The sequence below is a fragment of the Labeo rohita genome, chromosome 1 (genome assembly GCF_022985175.1).
Source record: "Labeo rohita strain BAU-BD-2019 chromosome 1, IGBB_LRoh.1.0, whole genome shotgun sequence".
In the NCBI taxonomy this organism is placed as follows: Eukaryota; Metazoa; Chordata; class Actinopteri; order Cypriniformes; family Cyprinidae; genus Labeo; species Labeo rohita.
In genome coordinates this window covers 10,729,653-10,757,405 of record NC_066869.1, presented here as the reverse complement: position 1 = coordinate 10,757,405, position 27,753 = coordinate 10,729,653, and the positions used below count along the sequence as shown (strand labels likewise).

The 27,753-nt window shown below is 35.0% G+C and overlaps 4 protein-coding genes across 5 annotated transcripts in view; all 4 read left to right on the top strand.

The window, feature by feature from the left end:
- Positions 1 to 1,087, top strand: part of LOC127162785 (uncharacterized) — a 90,525-nt gene extending 89,438 nt beyond the window's left edge. Inside the window, exons 30-32 of the mRNA XM_051105632.1 lie at positions 620 to 679; positions 744 to 851; positions 942 to 1,087. Of these exons, the coding sequence (XP_050961589.1) occupies positions 620 to 679; positions 744 to 851; positions 942 to 1,087 (314 nt within the window). The remainder of the gene's footprint in view (positions 1 to 619; positions 680 to 743; positions 852 to 941) is intronic.
- A 2,931-nt stretch (positions 1,088 to 4,018) lies between these two features.
- On the top strand, positions 4,019 to 6,944 carry LOC127177983 (pancreatic secretory granule membrane major glycoprotein GP2-like). Of its 2 annotated transcripts, XR_007829290.1 has the most exons (4): positions 4,019 to 4,062; positions 4,277 to 4,321; positions 4,692 to 5,029; positions 6,436 to 6,944. XR_007829290.1 is itself a non-coding variant. In XM_051130618.1 (3 exons), exons 2-3 carry the CDS (start codon positions 4,885 to 4,887, stop codon positions 6,732 to 6,734), a joined length of 444 nt encoding a protein of 147 aa, XP_050986575.1. In that variant the 5' UTR covers positions 4,281 to 4,321; positions 4,689 to 4,884; the 3' UTR covers positions 6,735 to 6,944. The 2 variants fall into 2 exon arrangements, 1 of the variants encoding a protein (XP_050986575.1); XM_051130618.1 differs by lacking the exon at positions 4,019 to 4,062 and having other exon boundaries at positions 4,281 to 4,321; positions 4,689 to 5,029.
- Positions 6,945 to 8,121: 1,177 nt separating this feature from the next.
- LOC127162775 (adhesion G protein-coupled receptor E3-like) lies at positions 8,122 to 27,664 on the top strand. Its single transcript, XM_051105625.1, has 10 exons — positions 8,122 to 8,290; positions 8,705 to 8,824; positions 8,957 to 9,138; positions 9,246 to 9,407; positions 9,483 to 9,689; positions 26,056 to 26,288; positions 26,361 to 26,427; positions 26,501 to 26,592; positions 26,678 to 26,840; positions 27,209 to 27,664. The coding sequence occupies exons 1-10, from the start codon at positions 8,122 to 8,124 to the stop codon at positions 27,263 to 27,265; spliced, it is 1,452 nt and encodes a 483-aa protein (XP_050961582.1). The 3' UTR covers positions 27,266 to 27,664.
- LOC127177907 (pancreatic secretory granule membrane major glycoprotein GP2-like) lies at positions 19,296 to 23,948 on the top strand. The gene is made up of 7 exons (XM_051130491.1): positions 19,296 to 19,351; positions 19,508 to 19,546; positions 19,867 to 19,911; positions 21,801 to 22,184; positions 22,269 to 22,325; positions 22,782 to 23,166; positions 23,917 to 23,948. The coding sequence occupies exons 1-6, from the start codon at positions 19,300 to 19,302 to the stop codon at positions 22,874 to 22,876; spliced, it is 672 nt and encodes a 223-aa protein (XP_050986448.1). The 5' UTR covers positions 19,296 to 19,299; the 3' UTR covers positions 22,877 to 23,166; positions 23,917 to 23,948.
- Positions 27,665 to 27,753: the final 89 nt, after the last annotated feature.

Below are 27,753 nucleotides of genomic sequence, written 5' to 3'. Positions count from 1 at the left end.
CCTCAGATTCAGTACAGCGGAAAATAACTTCCTTCCTCAGGGGAAGGGCACAATCTAGCACCCACGCCCAGATCTCTGGAACTTCCTTCTATGGTCCCTGGACGTGAACAGGAAGTCCCCAGAAACTTTCCACTCGCAATGGTAACCACCTTATGCAGGACTAAGCCCCCTCCACTAGGTGGTGGTACGTCCTGCAAATGGCACAGGTGTTCTTCCTAAGGGAAGAACCCACAGAGTTGCAGCATTAAATCTGTGCTATGCCTCCTCCAAGGAGGCCTTGATAGGCACCTTTCTGCTTCTACACCCAAGGTCCATGTACAGCTTCCGTGACTTGGTGGAAGGCAGATCAGTGGAGCACGATTTGTTATCAGATTCCTTAGAGGTGCCCGGAAGTTGAACCCTCCCTGGGTGCACCGCATCCCCTCTTGATCTGTCTGTGGTCCTTAAGGCCTACAGTAAGATCTGTTGAGCCCCTTCAGTCGGTTGGTTCTGCGCCCTCTCCATGGAGACGGCTTCCCTGACTGCGCTCACCTCTGTTAAGAGCGGGAAATCTTCAAGCTCTCTCCGTCAACATTCATGCCTGGAATTCAGAATTCCCCTGAGACATTCCTGTCTCTAGGTTCTGAGTTCTTGGTAGTCTTCCCTGGTGTGGAGCCAACCTCAGATCCCTTCACTAATGGTATTTTCACTTTTTACCCCCCCCTCTGGGCAGGTTGTGATCTCCGTAGTGCCTTTTCCCTTAGGGGAAACAGTCATTGTCCCAACGTTCTCAAGACGCTCAGCCACTCCACTGAGAAAAGGCCCGCCTGCAGGACACTGCCTGCGACAGGTCAGTTCTTGGACGTTGGAAGGTGAGCTGCACTTATTTTAACACTTTGGCTTGTTACTATCTGCGCCCCAAGCACTCGTGATGGAGTCTGGGTTGTGGCGTGCTTATGCAGTGACCCCTAGTGTCGTACACTTAACACAACACGGAGTGTATGACAGAAAGGGAATGTCTCGGTTATGTATGGTAACCCTCTTCCCTGATGGAGGGAATGGAGACCTTGTGTCCTTCATGCCACAACTCCAGACTGCCTCTGAGTGAGTTGAGATGCTTCGACTCCTCAGAACAGAACGATTAAGCAGATCCCGCGCTGCCCTATTTATAACCAGATACACGGGGTGTGGCCAGCTATGCAAAATCTGTACACCCAATTTCATTGGCCTTTTCTCAAAGTTTTTAGAGGTGTTTGGGCTCCCAAGAGCGACCCCTAGTGTTGTACACTCGACACAACATCTCCGTTCCCTCCATCAGGGAATGAGGATTACCATACGTAACCGAGACAATATTTATCTTCATCCACATTAATTTTTCTGAAACCCTAATGGCAAAATTATTCTGTTATATTAACTTATAACATCTCAAGCTGTTTGGCAAGATTCTCACACTGTTTTCTAGTTTAGGAGAAAAACTTTTGGGTTTGGCTTAATTATTTTTAAGTCCTGATTTTTTCTTTCTTTCTTTCTTTCTTTTCTGACTGATAAACTACACAATATCTTCCAGAATCTCTTCAGAAATTGTTGGTCTTTCATTTGTAATGTCTGGACTTGCTGACACACAGCAGACTGCTCAGTGACATTTTAGTCCAGTATCTGTCTTTTTATGGGACCTTACCACAAGGGGGCTTTATACTCTAAATACTTTCTTTCTAATTACTGAGAAACTCTTGATCAATCATAAAAAGTAAATGTCTGATCAAATGTAGTCAAATGTTCTTCTACTCCTGGGTGGATTTGCATCTTTGATGCAAGATGTAAAGTAGTGGGCAGATCTGTGTTTATCTTGTCACAGCAGAAAAGAAATCAGTGATAAGATGCTTCTCCAATCCAAGGAAAAAATATTCTGGGCTCAAAGGTTTTACACTTTAAAAAGCAAATAAATGTAGCATCAAGGTGATCATGTACAACTTCAGTGGTTTAATCAAGTCTTCTAAAGCGATATGATCACTTTGGATTATGAACAGAGTAAAATTCACATTCAAATCAAATAAATGACTATTTTATTTTTTTTTTATTACTATTATTATTATTATTATTTTTTTTTTGTTACATATACTATGATCATCTGCCATGATCAAAGAGTCCATGGTGTTTTCCAAGAAAAAAAAAAAAAAGTTCTCTCTTATTATCAATATCAGCTTTTGATCACCTTTTTAAGCTGATGGCATTAATGATAGTTCTGGAGCTGTTGTAAAGTAAATCAGCCAAGTTGACCTTTGTATTCGTGTTGGTTTCTTATGTATAAAGCATCTTGGCATGTGTTCTGTCTTTGTATATAAATTTGAATACAAATTTGAATTTGAGCAGGGGGAGATTACAGAATGTGCTTCCTCAGGCACAGCAGCTGATAACTGTCATCTAAACTTTAATATAAACATTTACCTGTAGTCGGGTGAAGATCATATCAAGACAAACCCATACCCGGTAAGACGCTCTTGAAATACTTAACTTGCTAACTAAAATACTTTATTAGCTGTTTTTCAGGAAATCCACAGCTACAAATCATCTAATTTCTGATATTAATTAGGATAATGAACAATCAACCTTTTCAAAACAAGTATACTGCATCATATGTATACTGAACTCATTTCTGTGTTATTTTAATTCGTCATGGTTATATTCTTAATATGAAAGAACTGCAACATTTACAGACAGAGAACAAGGAGGCAAAATCAAATTGATATAGCTGACAGAACAGAGATCAGTGTTCATATGAAAATAGAATAGAATAGAATAGAATAGAATAGTCATTTCATCTTTATTGTCATTGTTAAAGGAACAATGGAAAAAATTGTTTAGATGCTCTTCAGTAGAAGAATAACAAACATTGTAAATACTGTATATAATTAATAAGGAAAATTGTGAATGGAGAAACACAATGTAAATGAATTTATGTTAAAACGTGTGTTGTGTGTAAGCTGCAAGCTACTTATGCCACTGTAAAAACAAATACACTAACTTGGCAAACATTTAACTGAAACTCCATATTTTATCCAAGGAAAAGTGCATTTACCATTCATTTTCTTCCATATAATTGCCAAAAATCTGAGTCACCTTCACTGCTAAGTAAAGAAGTATTTTCAAAAAGTTCACATAGTACATAATCAAATGTATCATAGGAAATTACAAAAAATTGCATGTTGCCTTGAGGCAACGTTGTACTCTAATGGAATCGCATAAGGCCATACCAGACATACTAAATTGGAATACAAGTATATGATATTTGTAAGGAAAAGAGCTACAATTATCTAAATGTATTTGCATTTTTGCATGATTTTGTAATGGATTTTTAAGAATAGTAATTCACATATCTGCACATATTATGAGGTTTATGGAGATTTTTAATGTTTAACCTTGAAATACTGACTGAAATGTTTTGATATGATAACTTGATATGATGGTTTGGTTATACTTGTGATCCACGATGGTACAATGTTGCCTGAAAGCGATATATATATTATTGATATTGCGTACCAAAATAAAGTGGATAAATACGCACACAAACCCTTGCAGTCTCTCTTTTTTTCTCCAAACAAAAGCAAGATAGAGAAGCCAAATGGCGCCACCTTGTGTGTCTAAATTGTTTACTCTTGCCATCTGCTCTAAAACCATAAATGCAGCTGGATTTTTCAAGTACTTGTCACAAAGGACTGTAAAATAAGGATATAAAAGTCACGCGTCAATGGCAAACCTAATTTGTTTGTTTGTTTTTTCTCTCTGCAATGGAAAGTCATCCTCTGATTATTTTATTTTAATTATTATAGATAAAGAGATTTAATACCAGACTGACAAAATTGACCATGGCGTCCTCTTTTCATAAAGGTGAGTATTTCAAAAGTGGTTCTCACTGCTCCATAAACTATTATGGCATGAACTGCAGTCAAACTATAATTACAGTTGTCCCAGTCTCAAAAAGTGCATTTCAATTCAATACATTTTCATTTGTTTTCACAGATTTCTTTTCTTTATATTTAATGACAGGTTTTATAAGAGCACCAGTTATCATCTTTGTGATGCTGTGTAAGTCTGAGCAGTGTTTTCTGCTTGTTACTTTTTTGTTGCTGTTGTGAATGTAACACATAAGCAGGTCCCCAGAATTTGTTTAATAAATACAATGGCTAATTTTATCTAAACGTTTCACTCTGCTTAAATTCTCCCAAAAATTCAACACAGAAGAAGCTAAATAATAGCTTATGTTTCATCTAATTGATTAATTAATTATTTATTTTTTCAGATGTCTTGGCCAGTGTAACTGTCACACGAGAGACAACCACAGCAGGTAATATATTGTGCTGTGGTGTTTTTGATCTGTACATTGGTGGGCTGAGCTTCCGTACAAATGACAAGTTTTTTCTGCTTGTATCTACATACAGTGTAGTATTTTGACTTTTGCTGTATTAAAATATACATTTTGGAAAATCAGTTACTGGTGATTTTATTAATGCTGTCTACATTTCTGAAGGACACTGTATGAGTAATAATTATTTGTACTGTATAACTCAAGGTTTGCCTCTCATTTATGGTGTTAATATTTTGTTACTTCTAAATAAAAAGAGACAGAAATAACTTCAGCTTCACTTATGGAGAGATTTTATAACAGTAATACATTTTTCAGGAATGTGATGATTTCTTAAATATTTTCACAGCAGCCGATGTTTCTGAGCCCTGCTACAACTACACTGTACTGGACGAGCCATGGAGAGCCATCAATAATACAAATGCATCAGTCAGAATGTGTGACCACAATGTAAACTGGAGCGGCTGGTATCGGCTCTTCATTAACAGTCTGAGCGCTCAGATCCCAGACACGTGTGTGTGTTGTTTCACATAGCTGTGGTACTAATGTTGCATTGCGGATTCATGGTGGACACCCAACAGTTGAGGATGGAGTCGTCACTCGAGATGTCTGCGGTCACTGGAGGAATTTCAGATGTTAGAAGCATTAACACCAGCTCCACCACTCCAACACCAGCGACCATCTCAACTGGTAATGTAATGCACTGTGACTCTATTAGTTTATTTTCTGGCCTAATGACTGTGATGATCTGGTTGAATGTGTGTGAGTGTGTTTGTGTGAGTACTTATAATGCATTTTATTACATTTTATAACATATTTACAATTTACATATTTATAACATTTTAGAGCTTGGAATATCTAGAAAATGTATATTCATTATGAAAATAGAGTCATACAAATTTTTACATTTACATGACTTTTCCAGATCTGGAAATCATACTTTTAAAATTAAAGGAAAAGTCCACTTCCAGAACAAAGATTCACATATAATGTACTCACCCCTTTGTCATCCAAGATGTTCATGTCTTTCTTTCTTCAGTCATGAAGAAATTATGTTTTTTGAGAAAAACATTTCAGCATTTTTCTCCATATAATGGACTGATAATGGTGCCCCGATTTTGAACTTCCAAAAGGCAGTTTAAATGCAGCTTCAAACGATCCCAAATGCGGTTGTAATCCCAGCCGAGGAAGAAGGGTCTTATCTAGCGTAACAAACGGTTATTTTCATTTTAAAAAAATACAATTGAAATACTTTTTAATCTCAAATGCTCATCTTGCCTTGCTCTCCCTGAACTCTGTGTATTCTGGCTCAAGACAGTTAGGGTATGTCGAAAAACTCCAATCATATTTTCTCCCTCAACTTCAAAAATCATTTAAAAAATCATCCACATCAGTGCAGAAGTACTGAACCAGTTTGCAAAGTGAACATGCAAAGAAGATCAAACACCCTTAACAAAAAAGGTAAAACAGCGATATAGGATGATTTCGAAGTTGACAGAGAACATGAGATGGGAGTTTTTTGACATACCCTAACTGTCATGAACCAGAAAAAAAACAGTTCAGGCACAGTAAGACAAGACTAGCGTTTGACATTAAGAAGTATTTGGGATCATTTGCAGCCGCATTTAAACTGCGTTTTGGAAGTTCAAACTCGGGCACCATATCAGTCCATTATATGGAGAAAAATGCTGAAGTGTTTTCCTCAAAAAACATAATTTCTTTACGACCGAAGAAAGAAAGACATGAACATCTTGGATGACAAGGGGGTGAGTACATTATATGTGAATCTTTGTTTTGGAAGTGGACTTCTCCTTTAAGCTGTCTTACATATCCAGATAGATTTTCAAGACAGATTGATGTGTTGAAAATTCTGTCATCCTTTACATCATTTACTCAACTCTCAAGTTGTTCAAAACCTCAAAAGTTGTTCCAAGGCACACTTGGTAGTTTGCTGAGACCTCTTGGTTGTGAAGTGCTGTTTTACAGTCATTTAGATTTGTAGCCACAGTAGAAATCGTTTAATATAATTAGTATGAATTTTACCATTTTTTATAACTAATGTTATTATTACATTTTATAAACAACATTTTCAACAGTTTATCCCTCTGTTGACCCCTGCTACAACTACACTGTACTGGATGAACCATGGAGAGCAAACAGCAGTCAATCATCAAGCTCCTACAAGAGTGACAGAGATCTGACCTGGAGCGGCTGGTATCGTCTCTTCATTAACGGTCTGAGCGCTCAGATCCCAGACACGTGTGTTGAAATCTATAGCTGTGGCACTCGTATCCCACTGTGGATACCTGATGCACACCCAAGATTTGAGGATGGAGTCGTCACTCGAGATGTCTGTGGTCACTGGGACAGTTACTTCTGTTACTACAGGTCTTAATGGGGTTACTACCCCATTAAAGTCAAAGCCTGTCCAGGCAGTTATTATGTTTATGAGCTGGTTAGTCCAACTATCCCTCATTCAGCATACTGTGCAGGTAATTATATTCACATGAGCCTTTTATGAATATTCATGATGTTTGTGTCTCCGTGCCTGTGTCTGTATGAGATGAAGAATAGAGTTAATTTCAGGGTTAATACAATATTTCTACAGTTTCTAGAGTATAAAATTAATCAGGTAGTTAAGATACTGTATGCATACATCAGAATTAAAAACAAGAATTTAAATGTAACATAAATTTAACGTCATGTTTTGTGACACGGATCAGTTTTACAGATCCATTTGGACTCGCAGGCGTTTAGCATTTTTATTGGAAGAATTCAATCATCTTATTACTTAGATCTGCATTTATCTAGTTTGCGTTATGGGATTCAAGTATGAAGTACTAGAACTTAGTCAATAATTTTGAATTATTTGGTGCTCAAGCAGGAAACTCTCTAGAGCCTTATTTTGTTTTCGATTTCGAAGTGTAAAACAAATTCAACTTGATACAAGCCTGACTATAGGCAATTTTCATGTGTAAATCTTGGTTAGGCAAATTTGGCTGGTATATCACATACTGTGCTGGTAATTATATTTACATGTGCCCTTTGGACACTTCAGTATTATTTGTGTTTGTCAGTTCACTGATCTTCATTTTTTTTTTTTTTTTTTGGCTAACATACAACAGTCACACAAGTGTTTGAGGATCTGTAGAACTGAACAGGATTTAGAACGTAGAATAGATGACTGCTACTAATCTATAAATACAAGTTTGACAAAGTGAATTTGTACTGATATGTAGCTGTTTTTGTAGCTGTATTGCTCAAAATGTGGTTTGAGTTTTGTTATTATCTTTATGTTAATGTCTTTATTGCAGATATACATATAACGCTGCAGGAAGGATGCACCGTAAGTTGAGTTTCTGATATTGAGGTCTTTTATTAATTATAGTCCAAAGAGCAGTGCAATAAGATGCACACTGTGGATATTTTAAATGTAACATTTTATTTATTCTTAATGATTTTGTGCACAAACTAACTTTTGTGGGCTATAAATATAAAAATCATCAAACTCCGCCTTCACAATTGTGATTTCAGACACAGATTTCTCTAGAATGTCTTCAAAATCTTCTTGAGCAGATAGAGAACATTACAGCTCAAGTGTTTCCTTTCAATGTAAGTGTTCAAGAGAAAAATCATAAAAAAATAATCAATTCAAATCTAGATAATAGATGATTGTCATAGCATTGCAGTCTGATTGTCTCTGTTGACATTTACTTGTACAGTAACTCTATTAAACTGTGTTTTTCTGATCAATCAATTAGACTGTAATGAACATTTTGACAATGCTCTTCAACACTTCAGAGAAGATTTTAGAGTCGTCATTATTATCAAACCCAACTGAACTGGCCTCCTATGGAAACCGTGTGTTAAAAGCCAGTGAGAAACTCATTTCTACATTAGTGAAGCCGACAGACACAAATTACAGTGTCAGTTTTACTCTTGCTGCTGTTGGTAAGTGGATACACAATAATTATTGATGACAAAACTGAGATTATGCATAATGTCAGTGACTTTCTATAGTCTAGAGAGCAGCAGTGGGTCACAGGTGGCAGAAAGCAACAATACTGAATGCAGCTACATAACAGTGTATCATAATCACATTTAACAGGGAGCAAAAAACATTTATTGTATTGCCAGTGTTCCATCAAATTAATATCAACATGACCAGGTCAAGTGACACCTTCATCCTCAAAAACATAAATAAACAAAATATGACCCAGATTACATAAAGCACACAGTGATCACATTGTATTTTGCAAATATTCGCTGCCACAAAACAATCAACATTCACATTTGGCAAACACTCGAAAAATGTAGCAAAATAGCATATAACTGCTTGTTTTTTGTTTTTGTTTTTTTAAACAGAGGGTAAAGTCTTCATGGTTGGACCAAATATCACCTTAGAAAAAGTCTCTCAACTTGAGATGAAAAATTCTTCTGTGGACATCGATCTCATTGGGATTGCCAAGAACAACAATGAAACAAGTATGTGAATTTTTTTTTTTTTTTTTATTAATAAAAAAAAAGAAAACTTTAAAGAAAAAAGTTTTTCTTTAAAGTTTTAAATTTTTCGTTGTTGTTTTTGCATTCTTTTGCATTTCTGTTTCTGTCACTCAGGATCAGCTGCTGTGGCTTTTATGAGCTACAACACGATGGAGAATCTCCTGAAGCCAGACTTCTTCAACACATCAAATGACACAGTTAAAACCATGATGTCCACTGTGATCTCAGCTACTCTTCCCAAAACCACCAACACTAAACTCACCAAACCAGTCAACTTCACCTTCAAACACATCAGAGTGAGAGACTGAAATGTGTTTTTTGCCCAAACTGAGAGCAGGCGAACATCTGAAAATGTAATATTTAATGATCAAATATTTTTTTATGTTCATTCTTCTGTTTGCAGGAGTTTAATCCCAGTGGTTCTCTGTTCTGTGTGTACTGGAATATCAGCGAGTGGATTGTAGATGGTTGCTCTGTTTTAAAGACCAACAGCAGCTACACTGTGTGTTCCTGTGATCATCTGTCAACATTCGCTCTCATCATGCAAACCAGCCACTCACCAGAGGTACAAAAATATTTCTGTTGAACACTGAAGAACTGCACAGATTTGTCACTCATGTATTATGACATGTTTTCTCAGAGCACCTCACAGCTGGATCTGTTGAATTTGGTGTGTGTGATCGTGGGGCTGGTGTTCTTCAGTTTGGCCCTGTTGAGCTTCACCTATTGTCGATGGAGTCCTAGAGTGAATAATGTGGCTCGAATCAACATCTGCATCAGTCTTCTGTTGGCTCACCTTCTGTTCCTGCTCACACAGCAGTTCCTGAGCGTCATACGGCCACAGCAGGTGAGAATGATGAAGGAGCCCTACAGCTCAGCACAGCCTCACTGAGAATCATCATAACCGTAATTTATTATTTAAACATTCATTTATGATTATCATAATTTGTATTGTATTATGCTGTATATTTTTCAGTTCATATTAGCCTTTTACTGCAATGTCTAGTGATGTCATTCAGCTTTGTGTGGATTATTGACACATGGGAGAAGTTTGTGATGCTCTTCATTTTGTGGACACAAGAAGAACCTAAAACAGTCATAACTGAATAACAGCTCCAAGATACAGCAGATAAGTTGTTGTAAACCAAGTGGACTTATACAAGAAGACTGTAAGTGTGTTGAACATTTGATGTTGAAAATAAACGAAGAAACATAAGCTCATGGACTTCTGAGTGGTGGTAAACGAGTTCAATAAGAAAGATACGTCTTGTTCTAACTGTAAGAAAATATGTCCCAAACACTGAGAATCATCAAAACTTTATGGTCTTTCAGGTGTTTGTTCAAATCTCAGGCCTCTCCACTTCATAAACTCTCCGGCTTTGTGTGGATGTTCAGTTGCTGGATTAAACAAGATAAGAACCTTTCATCTGATCAGCTCCAAAAGAGGGACCTGTGCTTGCATGGATTCCTGTGTGTGATTGGGTATATTTCATGACTTTGATTTGTATTAAAAGAAAAAGGTTGATTCATTTTTTATATTTTTTCTACTTTGCAGTTAAACACGATTCTCTTTATCTGCATAGTCATCACTCTGAACTCTACTCTCACAAAACTGAATGCTGAAGTTTCACAGATGAAACAAACCAAGTAACAAACATTATAATGTAATCGCTCTAAGGAAAACCACATATAGTCAATGAAGATACATTATCTCTCCTCCTTTCTTCCAGGGTTATGGCATTTAAAACACTGGCTCAGTTTGTGGTTCTTGGTTGCTCCTGGATTCTGGGTTTCATCACTAATGACAGTAAGGTGCTGGAGATCCTCTTCCTGATCTTGAACTCCCAGCAGGGTACCTTTATCTTCCTGATCTATTGTGTCCTTAATAAAGAGGTCAGACATCTTTATTAATTTATTTAATTTACATCTGAAATATGGATAACAAATAATATTACTTTTTTTTTTTATATATTTTATAAAAAAATTTTTTTGTATTATATTTCTGTTCTTATTTTGGTCAACTGTTGTTTAGTCTGTGGAATGTTCAAATGAGCCAAGAATCTTCAAACTCCAACTGTTAAACATTTAAAATTCATTTTCAGAATGCTTTTGATTTCCAAACTTTAAACCCTTTCAAAACATTTGTTTGAAAGTTTAACATATTCTAGCTGGGCCCTCAGTGTTTCTAAGGTGACTCTTATTTTAGAATGTATTCATCAAACTTGTGATGTGAGGGAAGAAAAAAAAAAAAAAAACAGAAACCGAAAACCAGAGCTGTTGGATTTACAACCAGTAGCTCCTCACTGCATGCACAACCAGGGGGTTGAGATGGGTAGGTTTAAGGATATGTAAGGTGGATCCAACCTCACCCCTGGATCTTGTGTTCTGCAGTGATGACCAGCTCTTCCATATTCCACAATCTCATCCATACTGCTATAAAATATACCATTCTGTGTAGAATTCAAATGGATCCAATACGTTTTGTGTGGTCTGCGCCAATTCACCCACATTATCCCCTCCGTGCTATTGTGTCTCTGGAGCAGAGCAGACTGTGTGTGCCCTGCGGTGGATCGGGTGACACAGCGTGAAACCAGACTTCTTGATAAGTTTGATAAGAAGCTGAAATGCATGGTGATGTCATCAAATGCACTCTAGTTCATTCTGTGAATCGATGTTGCTTTGTTTTCCTCTCCAGAATTTCTCAGAGCTCGTCCAAATATTCACACTTGCAGTTTTTGCATTTGACCACTTGTCTATTTACATGACGTATTTCCTGTATTTGGCCCAAGTGTTCAGGAAGGCTCAAGTTTCAAACAATCCAATTTTAATAACAACAGCGGAAGCAGACAGACAGGTAGTGTATACACACAATTAATAATAACAGAGAACTGACCAAGACTTTGGGAGAACTGAGGGTTTAAGTAGTGGTGCAAACAAGAGAAATGATGAGTTAATAATAAACAGGTGAACAAGATAAACAAATCAGGAAACTAGGTCACAGGGAAAGCAGACAACTAAAAATACAATGAAAACTATAGGACAAAAAAACTAAACATAACCCTGATAGTGAGCATGAAGACACACATGTGTGTAGTACTTTGTCCAATGGGACGTCATTCTGGTTCATGAGTTTCAGAGGTTAAATTGAACTCATGAATCACTCAGCTCCTCTCGTCTTATTCTTGTCCAGGTCAGGCAGCAGTACAGGAAGTTCTTCAGATGTCTTTGCTGTGGATGCAAACACCACTGAGACGACAGCGTCATGTTCAGGAAATGAGTGGAGTTCCATTATCATATACAGTAAAATAACACTATCATTGTTTGTAAATATTACATGACAGTCTTTGCTTTTATCTAAAAAGGATCAATTATTCAAGTCTTATTTCATAGCTGTCTTTTTTTCTTGATGGATGGTTTGTTGCCTCATTCTTTTAGACTGTGTGTGATTAATAGTACTTCAGACCCCTCAAGTGGTTTATGTTTCCTTTAATTGCCTCTATTTTTGTAAAAGAATATTTAGTGTGAAGATGGCAGATGATTTGTAATTATTTTGTTATTGATATTGATCAGTAGAAATTCTGTCAATGTTTCAATGTAATTGTTTTTTGTAGGTTTACTGATCAAATTTGTAGAATTTATTTAGAAACATGCACTACTAGGTGCTTCAGAGATAATATTCCTAATTATGAGGATGATCATATTATCATGTAATTGGATTTAGTCATTATCATGTTACATGTGGATGTCTTCTGGATATATTATATTATATATTATCATTGAATGAATTATCATTGAATCTTTGTCCACATTCATATTTCTGAAATGCTAATGGAAAATGGTTTGGTAATGTTAACTTTTAACATCTCAAGCTCTTTTCTGGTTTGGGAGAAAAAACTTTTGAAGATGCTGGTGAAGGGTTTGGCTTAATTATTACTTACATATAACAACAAAGTCCTGATTTTTTTTTTTTTCTTTTTTTTTTCCTCTGAGTGATAAACTGCAGAATCTCTTAAAAATGGTTAGTTTTTTATTTGTAATGTCTGGACTTGTTGACACACAGCAGTCTCTTCAGTGGCATTTCAGTGCAGTATCTATCTTTTCATGGGCCCCTGCCACAAGGGGGCTTTTAACTCTAAATACTTTCTTTCTAATTACTGAGAAACTCTTGCTCAATCATAAAAAGTAAATACTTGATCAAACGTTCTTCTAGGTGGATTTGCATCTTTGATGCAAGATGTAAAGTAGTGGGCAGATCTGTGTTTATCTTGTCACAGCAGAAAAGAAATTAAGGGATAAGGTGATCAGTCAAAATATGATCACTTTGGATTATGGAGTGAACATTCAAATCAAATTAATGACTATTAATATATATATATATATATATATATATATATATATATATATATACTGTGATCATCTGCAAAGAGTTTGGACTCTTTGATGTTTTCCAAGAAAAAACATGGTTCTCTCTTTTGTGAAGATGTTGTTAAGCAAATGAGCCAAGTTGACCTTTGTATTTGTGTATTTGTGTTTTGGTTTCATACACTGTATAAATTTCCTTGTAAAAAAAATGGTAATCTACTGGCAGCTGTGGTTGCCAGCATCTTACTGTAAAAATACAATGTGCTACTGTTTTTGAAATTAACAGCAAAATGCCGTTTTGTCATCTACAATATACAACTGTAATTTAGCAGCATATATCTGTTAAAATACATACTACTCATAACTCCATGATCTCAATTTTCAATGCATATTATACCCTGCATTTTCTATTTGACTATTACAAAAAGAACAAAGTCCAGTTATGTTTTGTTATTTTATTCTGATATAACACTAGATAAACTTTTACGATATTCTCTAAAACATGCATGCATACAAACATACAAACATGCAGAAAGTCTTTATTTATTCATAAAATACAAAAGTACTCTCAAATTAGGCTTCAGTGAACACCAGCTAATGTTTTTTTTTTTGTTTTTTTGTTTTTTAAACAAATGGTTTATAAAAGATATCAGATGAAATGACTAGTGTCTTTAATTAATCGTACCTTTATGTTCCTTTTGGAGCTCAAATGTTTGGTTCCCATTTGTCTTCCATTGTATGGGCAAACATTTCTCTATGACAGTATCTTAATTTGTCCTCTAAGAGAAAGTCCTACTGGTTTGAGACAGCATAAGGTTGAGTTAAGGATGAGATACTTCTGGACTGATGTTCTTCTTCATCATCTTGGGTGTTATTCTGCAGTTTTTCTAGTTATTTTAGACACCTCTTTTCTCCATGCAGCTTTGATCCTCTTTTTTTGGACTTATTCCAATAAAGAATCTGAAAAATAAGAAGAGAAAAGCTTCAGAACATATTCTTGTGTATAATTTGATTTGGTCAAATTGAACTTTCTAACTAAAAACATTTCTGTCTTCAGTTGTAAAGAAATTATGTTTTTTAAGGAAAGCTTTTCAGGATTTTTCTCTATATAATGGACTTGATTGGTGCCCCGATTTTGAACTTCCAAAATGTAGTTTAAATGCATCTTTAAAGGGCTCTAAACGATCCCACCCGAGGAAGAATCTAGCGAAAAGACTGGTCATTTTTTTTTGGAAAATAAAAATTTGTATACTTTTTAAACACACAAGTTCATGTAGCACAGGCTGTGAGATGCGCATTCACAACACTATGTACTATTGAATCACGTCGAAAGGTCATGCTTAACTACAGACTACAGTTTACAAAGTGAACGCACAAAGACTGAGAAAGTGCAAGTAAGTCAAACAAAAAGGTACAACGATGTCAGACAATTCTGAAGTTATAGGAGAAAAATAAGATGGAGTTTTTCTCCATACTCTACCTTTTTGAGCCGGAGTACATAGACGATGAACTTAGACGTGATTCATAGTAGTGATGGGAAGTTCGGATCATTTTACAGACTCAGACATTTGAGTCTCATTCAGCAAAATGAACAAATCTTTTTTCGAGTCATTTCGTTCATTTTAGCAAAATATAATTAAAATGTTACGTGTTACTTCCCTAACACATCTACTGCTTACACAAACATTGATCACACTACAAACAAGACAAAACTATAATGCTATAAGAAACAGAAAAGATGAATTCATTGTTTACCTGGGTCTTTAGTCTGTGATTAGCTCACCTCACCTCTTATCTGACAAGTTTTCAGGTTTGAGTCGTTCGTTCATCATGTGACAGTCCCATAAGATGAATGAACGACTCGAAAAACCTGAAGACTCGAAACAGGTGAACTAATTCCAGTACAGAACCTAATAGGATGTTGCACATACGCGACTGAACGAATCACTCCCTGAGACGACTCGTTCTTCCCGAGTCACATTAAAGATTTGTTTAAAATGAACAAATCGTTCAATAACGACCCAACACTAATTCATAGCATTGTGGACGCGCATCCCAGAGCCTGTGCTACACAAGCTTTTGTGCTTAAAAAGTATACATTTTTATTTTTTGAAAAAGAAAGACCCTTCTTCCTCAGCTGGGATCGTTTAGAGCCCTTTGAAGCTGCATTTAAACTAAATTTTGGAAGTTCAAAATCAGGGCACCAATGAAGTCCATTATATGGAGAAAAATCATTAAATGTTTTCCTCAAAAACCATCATTTCTGTACGACTGAAGACAGAAAGACATGAACATCTTGGATGACAAGGGGGTGAGTAAATTATTTGTAAATTGTTGTTCTGGAAGTGGACTTCTCCTTTGACTGAAGCCTCGGAATACACTGCACAAGTCATAGAAACTAATGTAGTAGCTTTGTTTTAGTGAAACAAAATGCAGACATATACTTACCAAGAAGGATCAAGCTAGGAGTCACAGGCAGGTTACCCATTTTCTCAAGGTCAGAAGGAGTGGCAGACATCTATTAGTAAAGAAAATAATTTAAAATGACCAACAACAACAACAACAACAACAAAATACTAAATGTGCTGCAATTTTCTACAGAGGCAATAAAACTATTTTACTCAGAGTAGAATTCAAAACTGGTAATTTTCCTATTTACTTACCCGTATGCTGATTTAAACATGCGATAGATGATATTTAATGGCGATGTGATGTCTGTTTGTCCCTACAATGCAAAAGAAAATGGGGCCCAAACTTTAATACCAACAGATATACAGTAAATGGAGGATAAAGGTAATTAATCGCATGGTTTAGCCAGTTTTCTGAAGTGATTCAATTTGTTTGGGTGAAAACAATTTTGCATTTTGCAGTTCCAGGTTCTAATTTGTGGTTCTTTGGTCCGATATTTTGATATCAGACAAAATTACTGGTAATTAATCATACCTTTATGTTCCTTTTGGAGCTCGAAGGTTTGGTTCCCACTGGCCTTCCATATAGGCAAAACAGACATCAGTTCTCCAGGACAATATCTTCATTTGTCCTCCAAGATAAAGTCCTATGAGTTTAAGACAGCATAAGTAAATAATGAGATTTTTAGTGAATGATTTTTTGAACAAACAATAGGCAAACTTACATTTTCTTAAAGAATGAGTAATTTGCTTCTCTACAAAGTCAGCCTTTGAGCTACAAGGATAAGGAAAACATAATGTAAAGAATAGATAGCTTCTCTAGTTAACTAATTACAGACATCCCACACACAAAACATTAAAATAATTAAAATATATTAAAATATTAAAAAGTAAAAAAAAAAAAAAACCTGATAGATTCTTTCTGTCCATCTGCTGCTATTTTTGCAATCGCTAGCAGCGCTTTAATACGTTCAAAGTAATCGTGCAAGAATTATGAATTTTGTTCATACACATGTATCTTTTGCTTAGATGAAGTTTGGAGCATGTTTCAGTTACATAAATTGTGTGATGGTAATAAATAACAAATAAAATGCAGTCGGGGTATATGCTAACGAGCTAACAATGCTCATATTTTCATATTTTACTTGGTTACTGTTCCATGATTAAAACATGCTATCCTTTCATCAAAGTATGCTTTGCTGGCTCTTTCTAATGTTAATATTTAGGTGTACGCGGTAAGATAAAACCAAAAGTGTGGTTGCAAATAACAGCAGCAGATAATAGCCGGTTTGAACCTCAAGCTAAAATTGTAACCACAAAAGAAAAAACAAAAACATCATTTCACAAAACGTCATATTTTTACTCAGATAAAGTTTAAGATGTGCGGGTTAGAGAAGTTTCTTTCTTCGTTGTGTGTTATATGATGCCAGTCTGTATGAAGGGCTGACACTCCTGTGGTAACTTGCTGATTAAAACGAATCACGAATCCAATTTAAATCCCAAAAGCTTAACTGGATGTTGAAACATTAATTTTTAAAAGTAATACATACTTTATAAAACAATAAAACAATAAAAGGCAGAGCTGCAAAATGACCTTGTGCAGATAAACCAAAATGTCTTCCTTTCCCTGCACATGTACAATGGAAAATATGGTATTATGCTGTTAAACAACAGTGTCATACTGTTGCTGATCAACATATCCCACAATGCATCGCAAAATACAGTAACTTACTGTTATTATATGAAAACAGCATTTTACTGTTAAATTTCCTTGTAAATTTACAGGAATTTTTTTACATATATGTATAAAAACATCTTGGCATGTGTTCTCCCTTTGTGTATTAATTTGAATCCAAATTTGAATTTGAGTAGGAGGAGGATTACAAAATGCACTTCCTCAGGCACAGCAGCTGATAACTGTCATCTAAACTTCAATATAAACATTTACATGTAGTTAGGTGAAGATCATATCAAGATAAACCCATACCAGGTAAGACACTCTTGAAATACTTAACCTAAAATACTTTATTAGCCGTTTTTGAGGAAATCCTCAGCTACCACTCATCTGATCTCTGATATTTTTTATGGCAATGAACAAGCAACCTTTTCAAAACAAGTATACTGCATCATATGTATACTGAACTCATTTCTGTGTTGTTTTAAGTCGTTATGGTTATATTCATAATATGAAAGAACTGTAACATTTACAGACAGAGAACAAGGAGAACAAACATTGTAAATACTTGTTCAAATGAAAATGAAATAATAGAATAGAATAGGAACAAGGAACAACGGAAAAAAATAAATAAATAAATAAATGTTTAGATGCTCTTCAACAATAACAAACATACTGTATATGATAAGGACAATTGTGAATGGAGAAACACAATGTAAATGAATTTATGTTAAAACTTATTTACAAATACACTGACTACACTGCGAACATTTAGGTGAAAAAAAAAAAAAGAATTACAGTTTAACTAGCAAATAACAAAATGTGTTTATATAGTAAAATCAGATATGCTAAATGTAAGCTAGTTAGCACTATTTCATTGACAATTTATGAGTCTAGGTGTCTTTCTTCTACCTTCTGCTAGACAGTTTTCTGTTATTATACAGAAGTACAGTACTGGTCAAAAGTTTGGACACATTACTATTTTCAGTGTTATTAAGCCTGCATTTATTTTATCAAAAATACAGAACAATTTATTATACGAGTGCAACAGCTGGATATGTGACTTTTAGTTAAATATGAGATATAATATATAATACATTAAAACTAGATTTAAAAAAATGTGTTTTCAATAAATATATTTCTGTATACAGTACAGTATATTTCTGTTTGTCTGTTGTGGTACAATGTTGCCTTGAGTCAACAAACTTTTAATAAATACATAAATTCAAAAAAAAAAACAAGTCAAATGTTTATAGATACTATTTTAGTGTCCAAGCAGGAAAAACAAATTATTGTATGAATGATTTGAATGATGATGATGATGTGCAGCCCCAATGTTGTAAGTTGTTGGATATGCAAATATGTTGGTTCATAAATTTTTTATGTGTACAGATGAGGATTAAATAGCACTTTTTAGGGCATATTGTAGTTCTTTGTATACAGCGCACTTGTGGCGTAATTATAGTAAAGCTGAATCGAAAAAGCTTATGGTGGCATTTAACGATGTATTGAGAATTTTGCTTAGGCTCCCAAGGTGGACGAGTGCAAGTCAGATGTTTGTGTACAATAATATTCCTACTCTTCATGCTGTGTTAAATATGTGTATAATTTTATGTGTAGATTGAGTAAATTAAGAAATGCAATTATAATGGTTTTAAGTGATCCTACATTAAGTGATACTAAGTACTCTTTTTTTTTCCCCCTTATTGATATGGTGTACCAAAATAAAGAAGATAAACACACACACAACGCTTTTCTACGAACAAAAGCAAGATAGAGTAGCCTAATGGCGCCACCTTGTGTGTCTAAACTGATGCCTACTCTTGTAGCCTACTTTAAATACATAAATGCAGCTGGATTTTCCATGTGCTGTCACAAACAGGATATAAAATGAGGATATAAATGTTATGCGTCTGTGTCAAAGCTAATTTGTTTGTTTGTTTTTTTTCCTCTTTAACTGCAACGGAAAGTCTTGCTCTGATTATATTATTTTTATTATTTTAGATAAAGAAATGATATACACCAGACTGCCAAAATTGATGATGGCTTCCTCTTTTCATAAAGGTGAGTATTTAAACAGTGGTTCTCACTGCCCCAAAAATTATTAGGACATGAACTGCAGTCAAATTATGAATATAGTTGTTACAATCTCAAATTTGCAATTCAGTCCAATTCATTTTCATTTGTTTTTATTGATTTTCCCTGCATATTCCATGACAGGTTTTACAAGAGCACCAGCTGTTATCTGTGTTATGCTGTGTAAGTCTGAGCAGTGTTTTCTGCTTGTTGCTTTTTTTTTTGTTGTTGTTGGGAATGTAACACATACATGGTCTCGTAAAGTGTTTTGTGTAATATTATAGCTACTTTTTATTAAAATTGTTTCTGGTCTGAACATTTTCCTCTGTTTAAATCCTAGCCAAAATCAACACGGAAGATGCTAAATAAGAGTTTATTTTTCATTTGGGCCCGCACAGATCTAATGATCCTACAGTGTAATTGATGATCTTTTCAGAATTAATGTTTTCATAATTATTTATTTATTTATATATTGTTTGTTTGTTTGTTTTTTGTTTTTTCAGATGTCTTGGCCAGTATAACTGTCACGCAAGAGACAGCCACAGCTGGTAATGTATTGTGCTGTGGTGTTTCTGATCTGTACATTCACTGTAAAAAGCAACCTATAGAATCTACTCAATATAATGGGGTAAACTGATGTAACAATTTGCACTCAGTTTGTTTGGGTAGATTCTATCCTATATGTCTGAGTAAAGAATACCTGAATTTATCAGCTAAAAACTAAAAAAAGAAGTAGGTTAAGTCTACACAGCAAAAAGCCCAGTGTTAAATGAACTCTCCCGGGAGTTTGAGTCCATACTCAAGAGTGTTAAAATGAACACTGAAGCAGAGTTAGAGTTAATGAGGTAATTAAGTGATTCATTGAGTGATGACTGACCATTATTAAAGACGCCTGATGTTAATAAGCAGAATCACCAAAAGGAGAAAATCTAATTTTATAAGTCGCCATTATAGTGGTGAGTGTTAGCATTAGTTCAGCTCTTTACCAGTAATTTCTTAATATTAGATTTTGTTTGGGTGTTGTAATTGAGTTAGAACAGTCAGACAAACCAGAAGAAGTGAGATTTTGTGGTTTTGATTATGCTTTGACAAAATCATGAAGTAATGATCAGAATAAGTGAGTTGTATTTTGTCTGTGTTGGTTTAATCAGACAGGTGTTTCTAAAATTTATTTGACCGGAAAAAATATAAACATTTTTTAGATTTAGACACACAGACATCAACAATCAGCATGAGAATCACAACAATGGTGACCAACAAAAACTTATGTTGTAGCCAATCAAAACTCATCCATATTTCCCATCATGCATTGTGGCATGAATAAATTATGAGCTGATGATTTCCGTGATGTTTAGAGTTGATCTGTTTCTGGATATGCTGTTTGTCACCATTTTTGAGATTCATATGCTGATTCATGGTGTCTGTGTGTGCCTAAAAGAACAGCTTTTTAAAGTTTTTTTTTTTTTTGATCGGAGGAGCTTGTAAAAAGTCCATTCAAAATTTAAACAAAAATTCAGGCTTTATCATTTTTTTGCTGCTGTGAAACCACAAGGCAGTTGTAATAAATAAAGGATATAGAACTCTGAATGATTTCAGTGGCTCAAATTAAGTTTATTTGAAAACAGAATTATCACCACTGCATGACTTTTGCTCTTTGGCTTGTCTAGTTAGTTTAACTAAACAGTTGAACAAAAGCTAATGTTAAAAAGCTACGGGTCAAGAGCCCAACTAATGCTAACACTGACCACTATAATGGTGACGTAAACATTTTGGTGTCTTCAATAATTTTCAATCATCACTCAATGAATCACTTAATTACCTCATTAACTTTGACACTGCTTCAGTGTTCATTTTAACACTCAAATAAACTCCCGCGAGAGTTCATTTAACACTGGGCTTTTTGCTGTGTAGACTTTATCTACTTTTTTTTAGTTTGTCATAGCTGTTAAATTCAGGTATTCTTTACTCAAATATATAGACAAACGGAGTGCAAATTGTTACTTCAATTTACCTCATTTTATTGAGTAGATTCGTAAATTTAGGTTTTCTTTACTCAGACATATAGGATAGAATTTACCCAAACAAACTGAGTGCAAATTGTTACATCAGTTTACCCCATTATATTGAGTAGATTCTATAGGTTGCTTTTTACAGTGTTGGTGGGGTGAACTTCCATACAATTTTTTTTCCTGCTTATATCTGCATACAGTGTAGTATTTTGACTTTTTCTGTATTAGAATACACATTTTAGAAAATCAGTTACTGGTGGTTTTATCACTACTGTTTATATTTCAAGGATACTATGTATGTAATGTTCATTTGTACTGTATAACTCAAGGTTGGCAGTTCTGCTTCAGCTTCACTTATGGAGAGATTTTATAACAACAACAACAACACATTTTTCAGAAATGTAATTATTTCTTAAATATTTTCACAGCAGCCAATGTTTCTGAGCCCTGCTACAACTACACTGTACTGGACGAACCATGGAGAGCCATCAATAATACATATGCATCAGTCAGAATTTGTGACCAGTCTTTCACCTGGAGCGGCTGGTATCGTCTCTTCATTAACAACATAAGTGCTCAGATCCCAGACACGTGTGTTGTGAAGTATAGCTGTGGGACCAGTTTGCCACTGCGAATTCATGGTGGACACCCAACAGTACAGGATGGAGTCGTCACTCGAGATGTCTGCGCTCACTGGGACAATTACTGCTGCTATATCGGGTCTTACCCCATTAAAGTCAAAGCCTGTCCAGGCAATTATTATGTCTATGAGCTGGTTAGTCCAACTTTCTGCGATTATGCATACTGTGCAGGTAATTATATTCACATGAGCTCTTTCTACACATTTATGATGTTTGTGTTTCTGTTCATTAATCACTATTCATCCAAACTTTCAGATGTTAGCAACATTAACACCAGCTCTACAGCTGTCACACCAGCGACCACCTCAACTGGTAATGTAACACACTGTGTCTCTATTGGCTTATTTTCTGTCCTGATGACTGTGAAGATCTGTACCGTTGAATGTATGTGAGTGAGTGTGTTTGTGTCGGTACTTAAAGATGTTAGAAATGTAGTTATGAAATGTAGTAGGAACTAATTCCTTTACAAATCACCGTCTATGACTGCACACAAAGACCATGTGAAATAATCATTTAAAAATAAGCAAATGCAGGGAACCCCAAAGAAAATAAAACTGATCTAAAACTAAACTAAACTAAAATCTTCTGTAATTACAAAGTTATTGAATTAAATGTAATAACTGATGTATTTAGTAATTAAAATCAAATAATAATTTAAATAATTAAATTAGAAAAATTAAAAGAATTCTAGGCTGAATGTTTTCAGTAATAATAATAATAAATAATAATAATGTTATTATTAAATTTTTTAAACAACATTTTTAACAGTTTATCCCTCTGTTGACCCCTGCTACAACTACACTGTGCTGGATGAACCATGGAGAGCAAACAGCAGTCAATCATCAAGCTTCCTACAAGAGTGACAGAGATCTGACCTGGAGCGGCTGGTATCGTCTCTTCATTAACGGTCTGAGCGCTCAGATCCCAGACACGTGTGTTGAAATCTATAGCTGTGGCACTAATGTCCCACTGTGGATTCGTGGTGGACACCCAAAAGTTGAGGATGGAGTCGTCACTCGAGATGTCTGCGGTCACTGGGACAATTACTGCTGCTTTTATGGGTCATACCCCATTAAAGTCAAAGCCTGTCCAGGCAATTATTATGTTTATGAACTGGTTAGTCCAACTCGCCTGTATTCAGCATACTGTGCAGGTGATTATATTCACATGAGCCTTTTATGAATATTTGATGTTTGTGTCTCCATGTCTGTGTCTGTATGGGATGAAGAATAGAGTTAATTTCAGGTTTAATACCATTTTTCTACAGTTTCTAGAGTATAAAATTAATCAGGTAGTTAAGACATTGTATACATACATCATAATTAAAAAAAAAAAAAAAAACAAAAACAAAAAAAAACAAGAATGAATTTAAATGTAATGTTAATTTAATGTCATGTTTTGTGTCACTGATCAGTTTTACAGATGCATTTGGACTCGTTTAGCATTTTTATTGGAATTCAATCATCTTCGTATTGCTTAGATCTGCATTTATCAAGCTAGTTTACGTTATGGGACTCAAGCATTTAGCATTTTTTATTTTGAAGAATTTTGAATTATTTGGTGCATCTTCATTATTTTGCTTTTGATCTGCATTTATCAAGCTAGTTTATGTTTTCATGGGAATCTTGGTTAGCAAATTTGAATACATATCAATTTAGTTTAATTTTGTGTTTGGAAATAATTTTGTTTGTCAATTATTTGGTAACATACAACAGTCACACAAGTGTTTGAGGATCTGTAGAATTGAACAGGATTTAGAACATAGAATAGTTGACTGCTACTAATCTATTAATATAAGTTTGACAGTGAATTTGTACTGATATGTAGCTGTTTTTGGCAGGTTATTGCTCAAAATGTGGTTTGAGGTTTATTATTGTTTTTATGTTAATGTCTTTCATTGCAGATATACATATAACGCTGCAGGAAGGATGCACCGTAAGTTGAGTTTCTGATATTGGGGTCTTTTATTAATTATAGTCCAAATGCAATAAGATGCACACTGTGGATATTTTAAGTATGAATGTAACATTTTATTTATTCTTGATGATTTTGTGCACAAACTAACTTTTGTTGGCTATTAATATAAAAATCATCAAACTCCGCCTTCACAATTGTGATTTCAGACACAGATTTCTCTAGAATGTCTTCAAAATCTTCTTGAGCAGATAGAGAACATTACAGCTCAAATGCTTCCTTTCAATGTAAGTGTTCAAGAGAAAAATCATAAAAAATAATCAATTCAAATCTAGATAATAGATGATTGTCATAGCATTGCAGTCTGATTGTCTCTGTTGACATTTACATGTACAGTAACTCTATTGAACTGCGTTTTTCTGATCAATCAATCAGACTGTGATGAACATTTTGACAATGCTCTTCAACACTTCAGAGAAGATTTTAGAGTCGTCATTATTATCAAACCCAACTGAACTGGCCTCCTATGGAAACCGTGTGTTAAAAGCCAGCGAGAAACTCATTTCTACATTAGTGAAGCCGACAGACACAAATTACAGTGTCAGTTTTACTCTTGCTGCTGTTGGTAAGTGGATAAACAATAATTATTGATGATAAAACTGAGATTATACATAATGTCAGTGACTTTCTATAGTCTAGAGAGCAGCAGTGGGTCACAGGTGGCAGAAAGCAACAATACTGAATGCAGCTACATAATTGTGTATCATAATCAATTTTAACAGAAAGCTGAAAACATTTACTGTAATGCCAGTGTTCCATCAAATTACTATCAACATGACCAGGTCAAGTGACACCTTCATCCTCTAAAACATAAATAAACAAAATATGACCCAGATTACATAAAGCACATAGTGATCACATTGTATTTTGCAAATATTCGCTGCCACAAAACAATCGACATTCAGAAGACATTTGGCAAAGACTTGAAAAATGTAGCAAAATAGCACATAACTGCTTGTTTTTAAAACAGAGGGTCAAGTCTTCATGGTTGGACCACAGGTCACCTTAGAAAAAATCTCTCAACTTGAGACGAAAAATTCCTCTGTGGACATCGATCTCATTGGGATCGCCAAGAACAACAATGAAACAAGTATGTGAAACTTATTTATTTTATTTTTTTATTTTTTTAGCGAATCAATAAGAAAAAAAGAAATCTTTAAAGAAAAAAAGTCAATGAAAGACACCACTAAATCACATTCACTTACAATTTTTCGTTGTTGTTTTTGCATTCTTTTGCATTTCTGTTTCTGTCACTCAGGATCAGCTGCTGTGGCTTTCATGAGCTACAACACGATGGAGAATCTACTGAAGCCAGACTTCTTCAAAACATCAAATGACACAGTTAAAACCATGATGTCCACTGTGATCTCAGCTTACTCTTCCCAAAACCACCAACACTAAACTCACCAAACCAGTCAACTTCACCTTCAAACACATCAGAGTGAGAGACTGAAATGTGTTTTTGTCCAAACTGAGAGCAGGTGAACATCTGAAAATGTAATATTTAATGTTCAAATATTTTTTTTATGTTCATTCTTCTGTTTGCAGGAGTTTAATCCCAGTGGTTCTCTGTCCTGTGTGTACTGGAATATCAGCGAGTGGATTGTAGATGGTTGTTCTGTTTTAAAGACCAACAGCAGCTACACTGTGTGTTCCTGTGATCATCTGTCAACATTCGCTCTCATCATGCAAACCAGCCGCCACCACAGGTACTAGAGCATTTCTGTTGAACACTGAAGAACAGCACAGATTTGTCACTCATGTACTCTGACATGTTTTCTCAGAGCAACTCACTGCTGGAGCTGTTGAATTTGGTGTGTGTGATCGTGGGGCTGGTGTTCTTCAGTTTGGCCCTGTTGACCTTTGTCCTTTGTCAGTGGAGTCCTGGAGTGAATAATGTGGCTCGAATCAACATCTGCATCAGTCTTCTGTTGGCTCACCTTCTGTTCCTGCTCACACAGCAGTTCCTGAGCGTCATACGGCCTCATCAGGTGAGAATGATGAAGGAGCCCTACAGCTCAGCACAGCCTCACTGACAATCATCATAACCGTCTCTCATGGTCTCCAGGTGTTGTGTGCCGTGATCTCAGGCCTTCTGCACTTCCTCTTTCTCTCCGGCTTTGTGTGGATGTTCATTGAAGCTGTGATGCTCTTCATCTGTGTGAAGAACCTATCACAGATCAGCTCCAGAAAGAGGGAGGTGCTTAGCAGTGGAATCCTGTGTGTGATTGGATATCTGGTTGCACTGGCTGTGGTGGGCGTGTCTGCTGGTCTGGTTCATGAAGGATACGGCAGTGAACAGTGAGTTTTCTCTTCTTTTTTTTTTCTCTCCTTTAAAATGTATCATCCTTCATAAACTGTACCTTCTTCCAGCTGCTGGATTAAAATGGATAAAGCTTTTATCTGGAGTTTTTTGGGACCTGTTTGCGTCATACTAGCAGTAAGTATATTTCATGACTTTGATTTGTATTAAAAGAAAAAAGAGTGATTAATTTTTTTTTTCTAATTTTCAGTTAAACATGATTCTCTTTATCTGCATCGTCATCACTCTGAACTCAACTCTCACAAAATTGAATGCTGAAGTTTCACAGATGAAACAAACAAAGTAACAAACCTTATAATGTAATCACTCTAAGGAAAACCACATATAGTCAATAAAGCTATATTACTTCTTCTCCTTTTTTTTCCAGGATTATGGCATTTAAAACACTGGCTCAGTTTGTGGTTCTTGGTTGTCCCTGGATTCTGGGTTTCTTCACTAATGGCAGTAAGGTGCTGGAGATCCTCTTCCTGATCTTGAACTCCCAGCAGGGAACCTTCATCTTCCTGATCTATTGTGTCCTCAATAATGAGGTCAGACATCACTTACCAGAGAATTATATTTACCTACTCAATATTCAGTCTATTTTGTCTCTGTTTTATCTCATGGTCTGAAATTAGCCAGTTGGACGAGTATTACAATCAGAAGATAAATCTATTTTAATAGATTTTTAAGAATTCTTTTAATCAGTTAATAACAATTCACAATATTATTTAGTTAAAAATTAATTTTCAAAATTATAACATTCTCAAGTTTCGTTCATGCAGTACTTTTTTTTTTTTTTTACTTTTGGATTTGGATTTTGTTTGATTTAAAATATAACCTAGTCATTCTAATTTATATATTTATTTATTTTTCTTAACCAGTGGTTAAAATTCAATCTCATCTCATTTTTGTCCAGGTCAGGCAGCAGTACAGGAAGTTCTTCAGATGTCTTTGTTGTGCCAAAGAACACTGAAGACTGTAGCATCACGTTCAGAAAATGAGTAAAGTTCCATTATTATAAAAAAAAGTGATTCTATCATTATTTAGATGGTATATGAGTCTCAGCTATGAATTTCACTACTTTTTTTTTTTTAAACACAGCTGTAAATACTCTGATATAAACATTAATTTTTCGGTGAAGAGACTGCTATTATTGTTTTAGAGCCTTGAATTGTGTACAAATGTGTAGAAATGTAATGTTTTTTCTGTTTAAAATGTTTTATTGAAGCAGTGCAATTGTAAATGTAACATTTATTCTTATTTTCTGTTAAGGCAATCTACTTAAAAACACTATAAAAATAGCTACTGCCCTTACACAAGATATTTAGACAATAAAAAGTGCAGTCTTATAGAAGGGGGAGAAAAAAAAAAACTAGGTTTCCCATGTACTGTTTAGTATTAACAGTGTGAAGCAACAAATTTATTTGCACAGATACACAAAACAATGCATAATAACATTTA